At 37.4% G+C, this 16,775-nt stretch overlaps 2 protein-coding genes and 1 long non-coding RNA gene across 5 annotated transcripts; all 3 read left to right on the top strand.

Moving 5' to 3' along the window:
• The first annotated feature begins 171 nt into the window (after positions 1-171).
• Positions 172-4,373, top strand: gpatch11 (G patch domain containing 11). Of its 2 annotated transcripts, none has more exons than XM_057848528.1 (8): positions 172-320; positions 649-875; positions 966-1,007; positions 1,083-1,203; positions 1,297-1,387; positions 1,532-1,642; positions 2,123-2,204; positions 2,278-4,371. In XM_057848528.1, exons 1-8 carry the CDS (start codon positions 271-273, stop codon positions 2,331-2,333), a joined length of 780 nt encoding a protein of 259 aa, XP_057704511.1. In that variant the 5' UTR covers positions 172-270; the 3' UTR covers positions 2,334-4,371. The 2 variants fall into 2 exon arrangements, with proteins under 2 accessions (XP_057704511.1, XP_057704512.1); XM_057848529.1 differs by having other exon boundaries at positions 179-320; positions 654-875; positions 2,278-4,373.
• A 386-nt stretch (positions 4,374-4,759) lies between these two features.
• On the top strand, positions 4,760-6,406 carry LOC130923260 (uncharacterized). Its single transcript, XR_009064682.1, has 2 exons — positions 4,760-4,887; positions 5,437-6,406. It is a non-coding gene; the product is annotated as an uncharacterized LOC130923260 (long non-coding RNA).
• Positions 6,407-7,590: 1,184 nt separating this feature from the next.
• Positions 7,591-16,554, top strand: eif2ak2 (eukaryotic translation initiation factor 2-alpha kinase 2). 2 transcript variants are annotated; one of them, XM_057849229.1, is made up of 19 exons: positions 7,981-8,093; positions 8,516-8,630; positions 8,723-8,868; positions 8,937-9,051; positions 9,265-9,317; positions 9,401-9,544; positions 9,629-9,752; positions 10,299-10,354; positions 10,430-10,511; positions 11,270-11,301; positions 11,401-11,425; positions 11,513-11,556; positions 11,631-11,750; positions 11,860-11,973; positions 12,068-12,272; positions 12,463-12,591; positions 12,687-12,788; positions 15,019-15,081; positions 15,341-16,554. In XM_057849229.1, exons 1-19 carry the CDS (start codon positions 7,987-7,989, stop codon positions 15,464-15,466), a joined length of 1,902 nt encoding a protein of 633 aa, XP_057705212.1. In that variant the 5' UTR covers positions 7,981-7,986; the 3' UTR covers positions 15,467-16,554. The 2 variants fall into 2 exon arrangements, with proteins under 2 accessions (XP_057705211.1, XP_057705212.1); XM_057849228.1 differs by lacking the exons at positions 9,265-9,317; positions 9,401-9,544; positions 9,629-9,752 and having other exon boundaries at positions 7,591-8,093; positions 15,341-16,543.
• Positions 16,555-16,775: the final 221 nt, after the last annotated feature.

Consider the following 16,775-nt stretch of genomic DNA (forward strand, 5'->3'; position numbering starts at 1 on the left):
CTTTGATAAAAAAAAAATCAAAAAACAGATAAAAAACATTATTTAACCCTGAAATAGTTATATCTTATGTTTTGAACCTGTTAAAAATGTTCATGTTGACTTTTTTTCTGGCACGTACATGCTACTAAAGGAATCTTAAAGTTCCATTTGTTGTTAGACGGAATGTATTTTCGAAGAACCAAACAGTTGGGGGAACCGGGAACAACTAGCCAAATCACCACGGATATTGCATTTTATTTTAGCATAATCATTTTTGTTCTTAATTTCACAATGTCTGACGAGGAAGACGATTATATGTCTGATGCTTTCCTAAGTCAAATGTAAGCATTGTGCGGCGGTATTTGTGATTTGAATGTGCGACGTTTTTTGGGGGGGCTCTTTTTGGAAACACTAAAATAGTCAATGCGTATTTAAAATGTTTCCTTTGTTGTTGCTTTGTTTATCGTACTGCACAACAACATGTTGCACAGTAAAAACAAAGGCATGAAATGTGGTTCAACTAGTAATGAGCTTTAACTCATTTATCAAATTCAAACCACTTAAACTCTTATCAAATGATATTGTTTTTGAGGATTTGCATTCATTCAGAACTTCTTCTAATTGTGGCATTTTGTTCGGATAGTAAATTTTTCTTTTCTCCTGTGTCAGAAAAGATGTCAAACCAGGCGTCACCATGGTGAGGCGGGTAAGGGAAGCAATGAAAAAAGAAGAAAAACACAAAGAGATCAACATTAAAAACCGCCAAAAAACCTTCAAGGAGCAAGAAAGGGAAAGTCGTGAAGCGGCTTTGCAGAGCTCCATTAGTAATGAGAATAAGGGATTTGCACTTTTACAGAAAATGGGTTACAAAGCTGGACAAGGCCTTGGAAAGGAAGGCAAGCTTTCTTGTCTGTCTTTGACTGAATTTCGATCCGCTTCTTTTTGTGTTTATGTATTGATGATAATAGTATTGTTTTCCTCTTTAGGGGCGGGCAGAGTTGACCCAATTCCACTTAATATTAAAACTGGTAATAACCCTCAGCTCCTCGCGAGTTACATTTAGTAGTCGATTAGTAGTCAAGTCAAACATTTTATTTAATCAGACAGGGGTGGCATTGGAATGGAAGAGGCAAAGAAGAGAAAAGCCGAGGAAGAGCTGGAAGACTATCGAAAGAAAATACAGGCTAAACAACAAAACGAGACCAAATCTCTTCAAGATTTTAGGTGAAAATTAAGCAAATGTATGCCTCTGAGCACTTATCCATTGTACTGTGGCAAGCTTTCATTGTCTGTCTTTGCTCGTGTTTTTCTTTCAAGGTCAAGAGTAAGGACTGAGAGAGAGGAGCGAAAAATTGAACAAGACCTCAGAAGAAGTAAGCGAGCCTGTGAGCAGTTGGATTCACAAAAGGTTGGACAATAACTAATTAATAATAAAGTCTATTATAGTTATGCATACAAAAAAAAATACCATACTGATTTACAGGATGTCAGTATGGTAATAATATTTGTTAGCGTGGAATTTAGAAATAACTGATTGTCCGTCCTTTTTTAGGGCATCACAGTCCCAAGGGAGGAATGGTACTGGCTTAAAGTAGGGAATGAGGAGGAGACAGATGATCTTAAAGAAGAAGAGGTGGACGAGGACGAGATTGTGGAATTAACAGTACGTTATTATTAAATATATACACGTGCAAAAGTTGGTTGCCGTTTTGGAAAAAAGTGTAAAAAATGGGTTTCTTTTCAACTTTCTACTTCTATTTGGCCACTCTACCTACATTTGCACTCACCAGTATGTTGTACAAGAAAAACCAAATCACTATTATGTGGTGTCGTTGTGTAATATGCGGGGAAGAGTTGCCTGTGTTAGCTTAGCAGTACATGTGCTCCTAACTCTGCTTAAGGACGTCTTTCTCGTCATCCGCGCTATGCCCAATTGTTGTATATAGTTGAATCGTCTCAAGATATTATTTTAATTCCAATAATAATGCTATTTAAGCCTTCATTTTAGGTATCGTATACACTCCTGTTGCCGCATGTTTGTGTTTCTGGTTTAGATACTTTTATATGTACTGTCCTGTGTTGAGGTTTATACAATTCAGTTGGTTTTCTGTCCAGACTGATATACTGTATCTTTCTCTTCCAGTCGTTTGAGAAACTGCAAATACTGACATCATATTTAAGAGGGATCCATTTTTACTGCATATGGTGTGGAACGACCTATAATGGTAAGCCTGATTGTTGTATTAATTTTTGTTTGATTTCCTATGCTGATGGATTGAAATATTTTCTTATTTCTAGATGAAGAAGACCTATTCACAAACTGTCCTGGGAATACAGAAGCAGACCATGACTGAATTTAGTCAATACACATACTTTTTGTAGCATATATGCAGTAGTTTCAAAGCTGAAATCTCATACATTCTGAATGTGGCGATAACAGTAGGCTGTCACATAATGTTTACATGGAAGGAAATTATTTCCATGATGATATTTGCCCTTGTTTGTATTTTGGAGATTTTTTTTAAACAGTACTTTATTTGAAAACTATATACAAACTTTTCTTGTAAATTTCTAGGTATTTCAATTGATGTGTATAATTTGAAATGTATGTTTCTAAATGTGTATTTTTTTTCTGATTTGTTGAGCCAAAAACTGTTAGGTATAAATTTCTAGAACATTATATTATTAGCACATGTAGGTGAAATGAAAGACAAGTTATAGTACCAAAACTAACTATAATGTGTGCTACACAGTCTTTCCCTTTTGCTGTGTTTTTAAGAAGGATTCATTATGAGATCGAATCCTTTCAATTGAGTTGTATGGTCTCATCTCTTTGATACAGTAGGATTGATCCTGCGTGCTCATGTGTTCACATGCTTCATTAATCTGTTTTTTAAACAGGAAAATGGTACAAAGTTAAAGAGGCTTAGTGTCTAATAATGTACAGTCCTTTGATGTCATTTTATCAGACTTGCAAATTAATATGTGTTGTACATCTCAAGAATGTCCCCCTTCCAGCTGTTTTAGTTGGTCCTTTTTTTGCCCCTGAAAACAGACAGACTTTCATTAATATATGGCTGGCTGCTCGTTTGCAGAGTTGTTTGAGTTATAAAAGCCATTGTACAATAATTCAATCACAAACCACAGAAATGACAAACTTAAAGTCGCACACCATTTGACGCATTGACAGTGCTAGACGTCCAATACATTTGTTTCATCATTAGTATCTAGCATGTCGTCTAGCCGTCACGCCTCTTGGTTTACATTCTCCGAAGCCGGGGCAGGGAAATGACAAAAGCCTGACTGACTACAGTGGCTTAAAATATCGTTTGAGAGGTGCGACAGTAAAGGTGAACTCGACAACTTTGATCATTATGGAGTAATTTTGCCATGTCGTACTGAATAAATGCATTTTATTATTTCATATTCCATTTAGTACAAGACTCTTATTTGTCAAGACCATACCATTTATTTAGCAATTGGGGAAAAAATACTTCGATAAAAAGAATATCCTGTAAAAATATTGGAGTAGAGAGACTGAAACAATGACATTTTTTGGCTCTCTTTGTTACATTTTCCTCGTTCTGAATCTTCCCCTTCAATGGGCTGGATTCTAAATCAAATGAAATCGTTACCCTGCCGATGTCATCATCCAGCTGGGGACGCTAGAGCGCTATAATGACAGGCGAGGGGCTAAACGGCAGATTAAAAGACTAATTTCTCGTCATCTATGCTTTGCCAAATTGTATATAGTCGAATCATCTCAAAATATGATTCTAATGCACATAATGATGCTATGTAAGATTTTTTTTATCCTGTCGTACACACTTTAAACTGTAAATTTTAAATCTAAACCATTGGAACGGGGGGGGGGGGTGTCAGCAGCGAATGAACGAATGTTCATTTGCTGCTAGTCCTCACAGTTAAAATGGATTGGACGTCAATGTGTTTAAATTAGGGCTGTCAAAATTATCACGTTAACAGGCGGTAATTAATTTTTTGAATTAATCACGTTAAAATATTTGTCGCAATTAATGCACATGCCCCGCTCAAACAGATTAAAATGACAGCACAGTGTAATGTCCGCTTGTTACTTGTTTTTGGGTATTTTGTCGCCCTCTGCTGGCGCTTGGGTCCAACTGATTTTATGGGTTTCAGCACCATGAGTGAGCATTGTGTAATTATTGACATCAACAATGGCGAGCTACTAGTTTATTTTTTTTATTGAAAATTGTACAAATTTTAATAAAACGAAAACATTAAGAGGGGTTTCAATATAAAATTTCTATAACTTGTACTAACATTTATCTTTTAAGAACTACAAGTCTTTCTATCCATGGATCGCTTCAAGAGAATGTTAATAATGTTAATGCCATCTTGTTGATTTATTGTTATAATAAACAAATACAGTACTTATGTACCGTATGTTTAATGTATATATCCGTCTTGTGTCTTATCTTTCCATTGCAACAATAATTTACAGAAAAATATGGCATATTTTATAGATGGTTTGAATTGCGATTAATTAATTTTTAAGCTGTAATTAACTCGATTAAATTTTTTTTATCGTTTGACAGCCCTAGTTTAAATGGATTTAAATATTTGCTAAGTGAAATGTTTGAAATAGAATGTCCCTAGTTGTTTCTGAACAATAAACTTGGTCAGTTTTTCATATAAATGAAAATCATTTTTAGCAATAATCGGTCTTTGTCAGGTGACGTAACGCTGTCAAAAGCCGCAGTGCATTGTGGGTTGAATCGCCATTTTGAGTACACTTATTGTAAACAACTGAGCAGTGAGAATCGTCTTTGCTTTCATCATTGTCTTTGATAAATGGGATACTCGTGTTGTTTGAAAGGCTTCCATACTAAATCACACGACAAAAATGGCAGCAAAGTTGACCGCGACGTAAGATTTTTTCGTTTTCCCTCTTGGAAAAGAGGTTATAGACAGCAGGTTGAGGAACTAACGAAGCGGCGTCGGATGGCCTGGGTCGCAGCGGTGAAACGACTTTCTACACCATATCCCCTTCCGGCGTGTTTGCTCTCGGCATTTTCATAAAGGCATGTCAGTTTTTTTCAAAGTACTGATACTGAATATGCTGTTTTTTTGCTTTCTAAAGTCGCTATTTTCTCATTGGCTAACCTTAGCTAGCTAGCCTCACTTGTAAACTACAGGCAAAGAGGGAGGGCAGTTGAAATGGGTTAATCTGTACGTGATAAATCAATGTTTAATTTATTCAGTCATCGTTTATAAATACATTATAGAGTGAATGATTTAAAAGATAAAGGTAAACAGCAAAAATGCACAGAAATATTTATCAATGCGCAAGATTTCCTTTTGTGATCTGAGAGATCTGATGGGATGGTAGCATGTCTGATTAAGTGCTTACGAAAGTGAAATGCCATGGAAATATCCAATCTTACCTAGCTTTCTAAATAAAACCTGTGATTGCAGGTGAACCAGCTTATGAAATGATGGAGACTGACCCAGACTGGGCACCATCCCTACATCTGGGACACACATCTGTTACACCGACAAACACTGCACGCTCTGCAAGACGAACGTGAGCAGCTACGGAAAGAGACACTGCAAGCACCAGAGATGGGGGTCCAGCAGGATGCAAACATTGAAGAGCTGCAGACCAAGGAGGGACCATCTGAGCCTGGTGAAATAAACAGTCATCAGCAGAATGAGGAAGGGACACCTGACGCTGGAGAAGAAAGTGGTCAGCTACAGACTGAAGAGGGGACACATGAAGCTGGAGAAGAAGGTGATCAGCTAATCACAGGGATGAGACGCACAACACCAATCAGGATGTGACACAGATTGTGATTATTGACCGTTTTGAAATTTTCACAGAAAACCCATTAAATCTGAAAGCACATGCCCAAATGTTTTTCATCTACAAGCACCACCACACTATGAAGTATTTAATATGTATTACACCCAAGGGAGCCATTTGTTTCTGATCAAAAGGCTGGGGAGGGCGTACAAGTGACAAACATATAACCCTGAACAGTGATTTATTTTTTGATAATTTGTTACCTGGGGACATTGTCTTGGCTGACAGAGGTTTTGACATACAAGAATGTGTGGGCATGTAGTGTTCAGATGTCAAACGCCCAGCATTTACAAAAGGCCGCTGTCAGCACATTTGAGAATCCATGTTGAAAGGGTAATCGGAAATGTTTGTCAGAAGTATAAGATCTTAACAGGAACCATACCCATAAACATGATTCTTCCATGTGAAGGTGAAGAAGCCACAATGTTGGATAAGGTCACTTTCTGCTGTGCCCTGATAAGCCATTGCCCAACAGTAGTATAGTACAATTTTCTTTTCGTAGTGTTTGTACAAGCAGTTTTTTTTATACGTTTGTAGATGACTTAAACCTGTTTAATAAAGTATGTCAGTGACAATTTTGAAGTCTTGACTCCTTGCCTCTCTTAGGTACGTAAAACACTAGTGTTGGTTTTGATAATGAAAAGTACTTTTTTTTTTTTTTTTTTTTTTTTTTTTTTTTTTTTTTTTTTTTTACTAATTACATTCAAACAATTTTGTGGAGATAAACACTGAATAGGAAATACAATGTTTGCAAACAAAACGAGATGTTTGACAGGTTTACTTTTTTTGGATTTATAATTTTTACTAAAATTCTCAATCAAAACACAGCAGCAGCACAATGGTAAACAGAAAATAGCCATACAAGGAAATATAAAACGTGCATATGAAGTAAAATAACACTAGTTGTAGAATAAGGTGTTCAAGTAAATTTGTCCCACTTCACATGATAAGTCCTGCATTGAGAGAATGGCACATCTTTGCATGGCAATGTCAACGCTGAAACAATATATTGTGCAATATACATGAATTTGCATGTCATTATGACAGTTCCTTCACCTGTTTTAGTCATGTGATGTTTAAGATGATATTCAAGGTACAATTCAAGTTCAAGGATGTTCAAGTAAAAGCTGTATCATGTTTCTGAGAGTAGCAACGAGTGACGACTGTGTTGTCGCAGTCCTGCGGTCGAAATGCGAAGATCCTGCACCGAGCCATTCGTTAAATGTCCGTGAGCTTCGAGAGGTTTATAGTTTTTAAAATGTAAGCGCTGATACCGTAAACGAGGGACTTTTTTATATACAGCGATGAAGTTGGAGGCAGTAATGTGGCGTCGGAGCTACTCCTGTTCTGGTTTGTTTACATCCGTGATACACTCAAAATGGCGCATGGGTACACTCAAAATGGCGCATGGGGGGCGTGTCCGCTAGTTTGGCCACGTGACTGACAAAGACCGATACTGTACTGTATGAAACATTTCTAAAAGGTGTTTTTTGTTTGTTTTTCCCGAAGTGTATCAAGTTGTCTTCAGCCTTAGCTCCTTCGCATGTACCCGAGTAATACAAAAAGGATTCAAAAAGTTTGGTAGACTGTCCTATCACGGCGACGGTAAAAAATAATAATAATAATAATAAATAAATAAATAAAATAACATTTAAAAAAAGAGAGAGAGAGAGCCTGGGTAAAACCCTTCTATCTCCCTGCATGCCTTGCGGTGGTCTTCATAAATAGCGCGGGGTAGTTGAAGTAAATTAAGCTAGCTTTACTCATCTGTAGATGTAGTGTGTGCAATATGTGTGACTAACTGTAATGAGGATCTCATAAGCAGTAGTAAAACCCTGTTGTGTATGTTTAACATTGTCGTGAGCTGATATAACAATTCACTTAGATTTGAGATAGTTTTATTTCTAAGCAGGCACGGTATATTGATGCATGTGTGCTGGGGAATTTTGTCTTTTCCGACTGCATTGAAAGGCAGCACACAGATCCAATCAGGAAGTTTCATTTTGGACAAATCGAAATCGAAACTAATAAGAAAACTAGCTGCGGTACAGGTACTGCACTAGCGTCGAACTAGGTGTAAAGAGCTTTTGTTTTTGGCAGAACACCGGTGTAATTCGAATTGACAAGGCCAATTTTAATTCAAGTTAGTTTTGTGACTTGTGATGGATACTGAAAATTACGTTGCCAAATTAAACGAGTACGTTCAAAGAGCACGTTCGGAGCTGAACTATGAGGACATCAGAACCGATGGCCCGGATCACATTAAAACGTAAGCAAAATTCAGAATTCATGTGAGTTTTTATCTCGTGAAAAAATGATTGTTTTCCTTCTGTAATTCATTGGTTGACATTGACGTGATACAATATGATCGAGAGTTTATTTTCAAAAGGAATGTTTTAATATTGGCAACACATTAACTTTTAGATTACTACTGATAACACTGAAACTAAGTAAACAACTCAAAACCTTCCTACTGTTCTCAGTGTTTAATGTTAATTCATAAATTAACTCAGTGGCTGCCATTGACGGCGATAGACGTCCAATTTGGACGTCTTGAACGTCTATCGCCGTCAATAGCACTGAGGAAGGATCATTTAATGTGGCAGACAAATGAATTTGATGTCTATCGCCGTCAGTGAGTTTATACAGGTTTGTGACTCATGTTAAATATTTGTTTTTGTTTTTTTGCAGATTTAGCATCAGGGTTGTTCTAAATGGTGTGGCATATCCAGAAGGTGTGGGGAATAATAAGAAGGAAGCCAAACAGAAAGCTGCTAAACATGCTTTAGAACACATCATGAAAAAGGTAAATCCAGATTGTATACGTCATTTTTGAGAATTCATGGTATTGATGTTCGTGTTACCATAAAAATTGAACGGGGGTATTTTTGTTGCCAGAACGAGCAAGCGTCAGAAGCGTCCCTTGCGCCAGTTAGTTCAACAGCAAAAAATTACGTATCCTGGCTCTATGAGTATGGAGCGAAAATCAAGATGCCAGTCAAATTTCATGAATCCACAAAACCTGGCTCGTACAAGCCGTTTCAGTAAGCTTCAATCATTTTGTAATGTTTGTATATACAGCATTGTTGACATGTTATTTTGTCTTCTTAAGATGTAGATTTTCGATTGGGGAGATTGAGTATCCAGTTGCTAATGGGACATCAAAGAAGGAAGCCAAGGAAGAAGCTGCTAGGCTTGCATATCATGATATATATGAGGCATCACAGGTAAAAAAAAAAAATGCACATTTCAGTAACACACTGCATGGGGGTTGCATTACATTGTATTCACACAATTACGCTTAGTCTGTTTGCCTAATGCCTGCAATATTGCAAAATGTTGCAAGAGGTAGTGTTAGCTTTTGTAACTATTTTCCACAAACACAAGTAAATATGCCACTCTCTAATATATCTTACAAAAACATTGTATTTTTATTTAAGACTGAAGATGAGGAGCTCTTTGGTGCTTCAAGTGAACAAAAAGAGGAGAATTGGTGAGCACAATACAGGCAATATTTGTGAGCCACATCTGTGAAATACCCTATTTGATCATTTTTAATTTTTTGGGGTACTACAGCGACAAGTCCCCAAGTTCGAAGACTGAAGATGATAGTTTTGTTGAGACCAATTTTATTGGAAATATCAACCACTACTGTCAGAGAACACATCGCACTCACAATTTTATCGAAGTGGGGAGAAGCGGCCCATCTCATAACCATAAGTACGTTCGGGTCTCCATCCTGGCACTGAAGAGTAAGCAAAATAGAATCTCAGTTTTGAAACAAATGAGTTCAAAATGTTGCAGATTTTCCTACAAGTTGGTGATCGATGGTAAGGACTACCCCGTGGGGGCGGGAAAGACTATCAAGGAAGCCAAGCAAAATGCTGCTCAGTTAGCCTTGTCTGCTCTTGAAAAAGAAGACAGTAAGGTAGTTTGTTTTTGTTTGTTTTTTGGGATGTTGTTTTTTGTATCATGATTAATGATAGATTGTTAGAGTAGAACTTTAATGTAAAACAACCTATCCGCCTGAAACCATACATATATTGTCACTCATAAACTTCTTTGTCATTTTGCTAAACTGTAATGTTTTTACTCTTGTGCTTTTAAACTAAGTGGTGCATCAAACCCAGTTGTAAATACCTTCAAAGCTAAAATCTTGATCTCTAAAATTATATTTGATGTTGCATGACTCACTGTTTCAGTACTTTTGGTAGAGGGCATTTTGTACAAGTAATTTGAGCTTTTTCTATTCTGTATGTATTGTTGATACTGAATTGGATTTGAATATTATTTCAGTATGAGCCATACCAAAAATAGAACACAAAGAAATAGAAAAACAGAGAAAAAAAATCCAAAATAAACACATGAAAAATGAAGTCAAGCATACGATGTAAATACATTTCTATTTTAGCAGGCACTTGAAACCAAATTGATAATCCAAAACTCCTGTATGTCATTATTTTGCGCTTGATAGGTCTTAGAGTCCTTCACACGTCCCAAAAGTGCCAGCATGGACTTCCCTCCAAACTTGTAAGTCACGGGCAAAGAAGTGCTTCAAATTTGTGTGTTTTATTCTTATAAACTATTCTCTATGTATAATTAAAGGGAATCCTCTGGTGAAAAAAACATGATGATGACCCCTCAAAGTATTTCAGTAGAGTTTGTGAAGTCTTCTCCCAAGGTTCAGGTAGGAAATTATTAAATGAATGTTATGTTACAGTGTATCACAAAAATGAGTACACCCCTTGCATTTCTGCAGATATTTAAGTATATCTTTTCACCCCAGGAGGAAGCCTTTTCTGAAGATGGTACACAAGAAATCCCGCAAACAGTTTGCTGAAGACATGTCAACAAAGCACATGGATTACTGGAATCATGTCCTATGATCTGATGAGACGGGCGGGCTTTCTTGTGTACCGTCTTCAGAAGAGGCTTCCTCCTGAGGTGACAGCCATGCACACCGTATGGTCGCGGCGTATGGTCTGAGCACTAACAGGCTGACCCCCCCACCTCTTCAATCTCTTCAGCAATGCTGACAGCACTCCTGTTACGAGTCACATGACATTTTGGAGGGAAAATGACAAGCAGTACTCAATTTGGAAATTTAAGGATGTACGTAGTTTCTATGGGGTGTACTCACTTTTGTTGCCAGGGGTTTAGATATTAATGGCTATATTTTGAGGGGAAAATAAATTAACTCTATTATATAAGCTGCACACAGACTACTATTCATTGTGTCAAAGTGTCATTTTGTCAGTGTTGTCCCATGAAAAGATATACTTAAATATCTGCAAAAATGCGAGGGGTGTACTCACTTTTGTGATACACTGTACGTCAGAGAAATACCGTAATCCTCTAGATTTTGGTTAAAAACAGAATTTCATAGTCCAAGTGTGTTTAATTCGATGACCCGTGCTGTATGTTGTTTACTTTTCTCTACCAAAGCGTAAAAGTACAGGCAAGAAGGTCATAAGAAAGTAAGTCAACACTTGTATTTTTTTTTTTCATATTTATGTAAACAGCACAGTTACACCAGACATCTTTTTTTTTCTTCCTGTTTTTTTCTTTTCTTTAAGAATTGCAGCAAACTTTGGACCACAGGTAAAAAACCGGATGCCATGAAAATGGGTTTACAGTATGTTTAATACATTTTTTCATCATCTTTATTCAATGAATGTATTTATTAAGGACGTAAACAGTATAGATTTCAAAGACAGTGAACCCAATTCAAGGTATGTGAATTTTAATTTAATATATGATTATCTTTATGAGAAGATATGACACAGCATTTTTGTCCCTTCAACAGGTTTGAAAAGGACTTTGACTGTATAGAATACATAAAAAAAGGAGCCTTTGGCATGGTTTTTAAGGCAAAACACAAGCTTGAGGAAAAAAACTATGCTGTGAAGGTTGTCCAATATAAAGAGTAAGTTTAGCCTCCGATTTGACTATTACAGTTAATGCACACTTTCTTCTATGTTGCTGTTGTGCAATGTACATTTATCATGAAAAACATAAATCATCTTTTTTGTCAGAAAATCTTTACGAGAGATATTGGCGTTATCAGAATTTCATCACAAAAACATCGTAAGATACCACACATGTTGGACTGAGGACGGTGCTTACAAATCTGACAGTCCATTACCCCAGTGAGTCCTATTTAAGGATTATGAAGATAAGTACTCTTCAAAACATGGTTACAACAGAAATAAGGGTGAAATCACTTTTTATTGTCATTTGCAGATCTGCCACAAATCCATCTGGACAATACCTATACATTCAGATGGAGTTGTGTGACACCACGACCCTCCGAGATTGGATTGATGATATGAACACTCAGAATGTGGAGCCTTCACAAAGACGGGAAAGCTGTTTTGATATTGTACAGCAGATAGTCGAAGGAGTCGAATATATTCACGCCAAAACATTAATCCACAGAGATTTGAAGGTAAATATATTTAAAACCGTTACAAAGTGCGGTGAGATTCTAAAAAAAGAATTAAATTCTTAGTAGGGCTGTAACAATACATTGATTGGTAAAGCAACGAGCCAGTTAAATTGATTTTTCTTTTCTTTGCCACTGTCAGACTGACAGCAATGTTCTTCACGAGTTGCTTTGTCTTTTTCTGACTACTTAGCCTGCCAATATCCTGTTTGGGCTGGATAATACAGTAAAGATTGGGGACTTCGGCCTTGTTACCTATGATAATGATGGGATGGACAGAAGCTTGCACACAGGAACCCCAAATTACATGGCGCCTGAGCAGGTGAGATAAGCTGTACACATCTTGAAGCATTCAATATTGTTAATAAGAGATAACATCATCATCATACAAAATACTCCATCCTTTCTTGATTCCAGAAAGACAAGATTGCTTATGACCGAAAAGTGGACATATTTGCTCTTGGTTTGATTTATTTTGAGCTCTTATGGTCCATGATTACATACAGTGAAAAGGCAAAGGTGAGTCGAGCAGCCATTGAGCTGTGATCTTAAAATGTAACCTCATAAGTAGGCATGTGCCGATTACCGGTTTCAAGGTATACCTTGGTATGTAAACGTCAAGGTTTCAAAACTGCAAAAATTTTCCGTCATACCTAGGCCTGTCGCGATAACAAATTTTAGTGGGCGATAAATTATCTCATAAATTATTGCGATATGCGATATTATTGCGCCCCCCCCCCCCCCCCCAAAAAAAATTTTTTTTGAGCGTTTATTTTTATTCATTGTCATCATCATCGGTATCATTGACAGTTGCAAGATGTGATATGAGCAACCCGAAAAAAACGAAGAAAAGACAAGGGCTGACGAGAGAAGCATATGCTTATCAAGTCCCGTCCCCTTTTAACCAATTTACAATAACACAGTGAGAATACAGTATATATTAATAGATCAAGTACACCCATTTAAACGCAATAAATGTTTACTTTTAAAAAATACCTTTTAAGCAATCACAACTAAAAACAATAGACCATGCCTCTTTCAAGTAAAAGACAACAATATTAATACCGCACAGAAACACATATTAAATGTCTTTTTTCAAGAAAAAATAAAATTGCACTTAATAACTGAAGCATTTAGGCATATAGGTATAAAGTTGCAGTCACAGTAATTGCACTTCAACAACAACAGAGAAAAATAGACTAATTAAGTAGCAGTAACAAAAATTTGGCTCCCAAAGGTATCAAATATCATTTAACAGAGGTAAAACGGTCTCATTTCTTCAGCAATGTAGCGGACTTCACTTTCCGTCAGGGAACGCTATTTTGCGCGGTGTCGTCTGTATTTCTCACATCAAGCGAATACCTCTAATTGTCAATTAACATGACGAGGAGGCTCCGCTTGTTGCGATGCAGTTTTCTTACTAAGCAGTGAAAACTGGAGAGGATAATAGTGTTTCAAATGTAGATTTATTCTGTTGGCCATCTTTGTTGAAACAACCTCCAAAAACATTTTGCAGACTGGTTCGTCCTCTTCCTCATTCCGCTCGCTCATTCCTGTGCGCCGACCGTGCACTCGGCCCTGCCTCCATCCATTAAATGACGGTCACTCAAACTCAAATGTATAAAACGAACATACCCAGAAGTCAATAAAGGAAGCACAAGGAAGCTGAACTTTAAACAGCGCTGTCAAGCACGTCTGCCACACATCTGCCGCAAGCGCGTGCGTCGCGCGCGCACGCACGCACGTGACAAACGCGCGCACGTGCACGCGAGGCGATAAATCGCAGCACGAAAATTACCGTCTTTATTTTTATATACCGCGCGATAAATGGAATTATTGCATATTGCGACAGGCTTAGTCATACCGTCCCTAAGGTATTAGCTATTTTCTATGTCCCAAAAATGCATGGAGAAATCCCTCGCTTGCAGCTGTAAGGCTCAACCCTCCCCCACCGGTTGTTGCTCAGTGTTAGTGAGTCAGCTGTGCTACACGATGGCTGGAGGAGGTGAAACTCCTGAACTCTTTCCCCCATCGAAGAAAACGAAATCGCTGTTATGGGAACACTTCAGCTACAGAAAAGTTAGACGGCTGCGGCTTAGAGGAGGGCCAACCGACATGTTTGTGCAGGGTGGCTGCCGAGGAGACAATACCTCCAATATGATTTCACATTTACCGTATTTTTCAGACTAGAAGTCGTACCTGAGTATAAGTCCTTTTTATTTTTTTAACCCAGATATCTCAAAGTAACACATACCGTGAAACCGTGAATTTTTTTTTTTTTTTTTTTTTTTTTTTTTTTTTTGCTTAAGGTTATCATACCATCAGAATATCATACCGGCACATGCCTACTCACAAGCAATTGTAGAAATGAAGGAGGCAGCCCTAGGAAATGTGATAGAGTGCGAGTCAAAGGTGGAGGCCTGTGAAGAGTTACATCAACCATCGGTAGTACACGTGGTGAAGGTTGCCATAGTCACAGTTTAATCAGAAGTGGGGAGAGCATTGACAAAAGGAGAAGGAACGAGAATTAATCAGTTTATCTAAGGTTTAATGTTGTACCTACTTGTTCAAATTGATCATTTGTTCTAACACACCTCTTCTTGCGTAAATCTCCCCGGGCACAATATACAAAGGCCCAAGAGTAATCTAAGAGATCTACTCTTTACTGTGACAGTAATGTGTATCTAGATAATTTGGTTTTCATTTAAAATCATTACACATGTTTTATTTTGCATTCCTTCTAAACCAGATTTGGATTGATATCGGAAACCAGAAACTTCCTGCCGAGTTTTCAAGCCTTTTCCCCATGGAGGTACAACACATTAAAATTTTGACATTTTACCTGAAAGATTAATCTGGGTCTGGAAACCTTTTTATTTTGAAAGTTTGAGAAACTGCCCGAAGTTAGCTGGGATAGGCTCCAGCACCTCCGCGACCCTCGTGAGGAATAAACGGCATGGAAAATGAATGAATGAATGAATGAAGTTTGAGAAACTTAGAGGGAAAACAAAACAATGTCTTTAATCAAGATGTGTACATTTTGTGTTGTAATTATTATTATTATTTTGCAGCAAAAAATCATTAAGTCAATGCTTTCCTGGAAGCCAGAAGACCGGCCTGAAGCAAGTCAACTCAAGACCGACCTTGGAGAGTTTGCTAATGAACTTCAATTTGCCAAACATAGAAAGACAGTCTAATTAACACCTTGGCTGCCATTGACAGTGATTGAAGAACTAGATCTGTTCTTCAAATGAGCTGCTTTTACATTGACCGCACAGTAACTATTCCCCAAACTAGGGGAACAGATCAACAATCTTCTTGCTTCAGTGGTATTTCCCAAATTGACTTGTTGGCTGGCATTGACAGCAATAGCCGTCCATTCTATTTTAAATGTGTGTCATAATGTAATCTGACTGAGCGTTTAGCTGAAAGTTGGTCATTTGAATGAAAATTGTGTTAAAAAGGAAAAAACCAAGCTAATGATTGTAAAATAGCTTACTGCAAAGTCTATTGCTGAAGTGTGCCCTTTTAAATGATTACCTGAGATCCATAATGGGATTTTTTTTTAAGGCAATCGTTGGTAACATCATGAAGAAGCAGTTTGATGGCAGTCTTGTTTTCCCAAGTGGTCAGGTGTGCAGCAACAAATTGTCAATAATGTGCCATTTTCCCCATGACCCTCAAAAAGGAATAAGCGAGGCAGAAATGGATGAATCATCCAGTCAAAAAAAATCCAAAAACAAAGAAAGAAAAATAAGACTACGAAAATAGTCATATTATCGCAAGATTAAAGTCATACATTGTAATATTACGAGAGAAAAGTCGTAATATTACAAGAAAAAGTCATACATTGTAATTTTACAAGATTAAAATAGTAATATAACGATATTAGAGTCGTTTTGTTGCTTATTTTTAAATTACTCTGTGTGGAAATTGTTTGGTTCCACAGGCTCGACTTTTAGGGACAAGGTCTGTGTGAACACAAAACTGCTTTTGGCGTAATATAATCAGATTAAGGTAATATTGGGAGAAAAGGGTCTTAAAATTACGAGATCAAAGTCGTTATGTACTTATTTTTACCTTACGTGAACTTGTTGGGTGTCAGCGATGTAACATGAACACAAAACTGCTTTTCTCTTGCTGTTTTTCTGATGAGTTATATTAAAGATTAAGATGTTGATATACCTTTTCTGTGTTTATTTCAAGGGCGTATGTTTGGTCTCAACATTGGTAGGGATGATATAACAGCTTAATCTGCCTCTACACTTTTTGCTTGGGATAGGACAATAATAAGACCAAACAAATTGGGTGAACTGGGGTCAGGACTAGGTTTCTCTTCTTGTTCACGTTTTTCCGGGTTTATAGTTTCCAGCAGAGTTCACTACATTTTTCACAGTTTAATTAACATTAACAGTAGAAAACACAAACAGAAGGCTCGTGGCCTGGGTGGGCAGATGGGGTTGATGACAGGCGTGGGGTTGGTGGTGCGTCACCTCTTGCCATCCC

Source organism: Corythoichthys intestinalis, chromosome 10 (genome assembly GCF_030265065.1).
Source record: "Corythoichthys intestinalis isolate RoL2023-P3 chromosome 10, ASM3026506v1, whole genome shotgun sequence".
NCBI classification, from domain to species: Eukaryota; Metazoa; Chordata; class Actinopteri; order Syngnathiformes; family Syngnathidae; genus Corythoichthys; species Corythoichthys intestinalis.

What these genes read in the sequence shown, in the direction of transcription:
- gpatch11 (XM_057848528.1), top strand. Translation starts at nt 271, where the DNA reads ATGTCTGACGAGGAAGACGATTATATGTCTGATGCTTTCCTAAGTCAA. An exon ending in ACAAGGCCTTGGAAAGGAAG is followed by an intron (nt 876 to 965) that starts GCAAGCTTTCTT and finishes TTTCCTCTTTAG; the next exon opens with GGGCGGGCAGAGTTGACCCA. An exon ending in AAATCTCTTCAAGATTTTAG is followed by an intron (nt 1,204 to 1,296) that starts GTGAAAATTAAG and finishes TTTTCTTTCAAG; the next exon opens with GTCAAGAGTAAGGACTGAGA.
- eif2ak2 (XM_057849229.1), top strand. Translation starts at nt 7,987, where the DNA reads ATGGATACTGAAAATTACGTTGCCAAATTAAACGAGTACGTTCAAAGA. An exon ending in ATATATATGAGGCATCACAG is followed by an intron (nt 9,052 to 9,264) that starts GTAAAAAAAAAA and finishes TTTTTATTTAAG; the next exon opens with ACTGAAGATGAGGAGCTCTT. An exon ending in TTGAAAAAGAAGACAGTAAG is followed by an intron (nt 9,753 to 10,298) that starts GTAGTTTGTTTT and finishes TGCGCTTGATAG; the next exon opens with GTCTTAGAGTCCTTCACACG.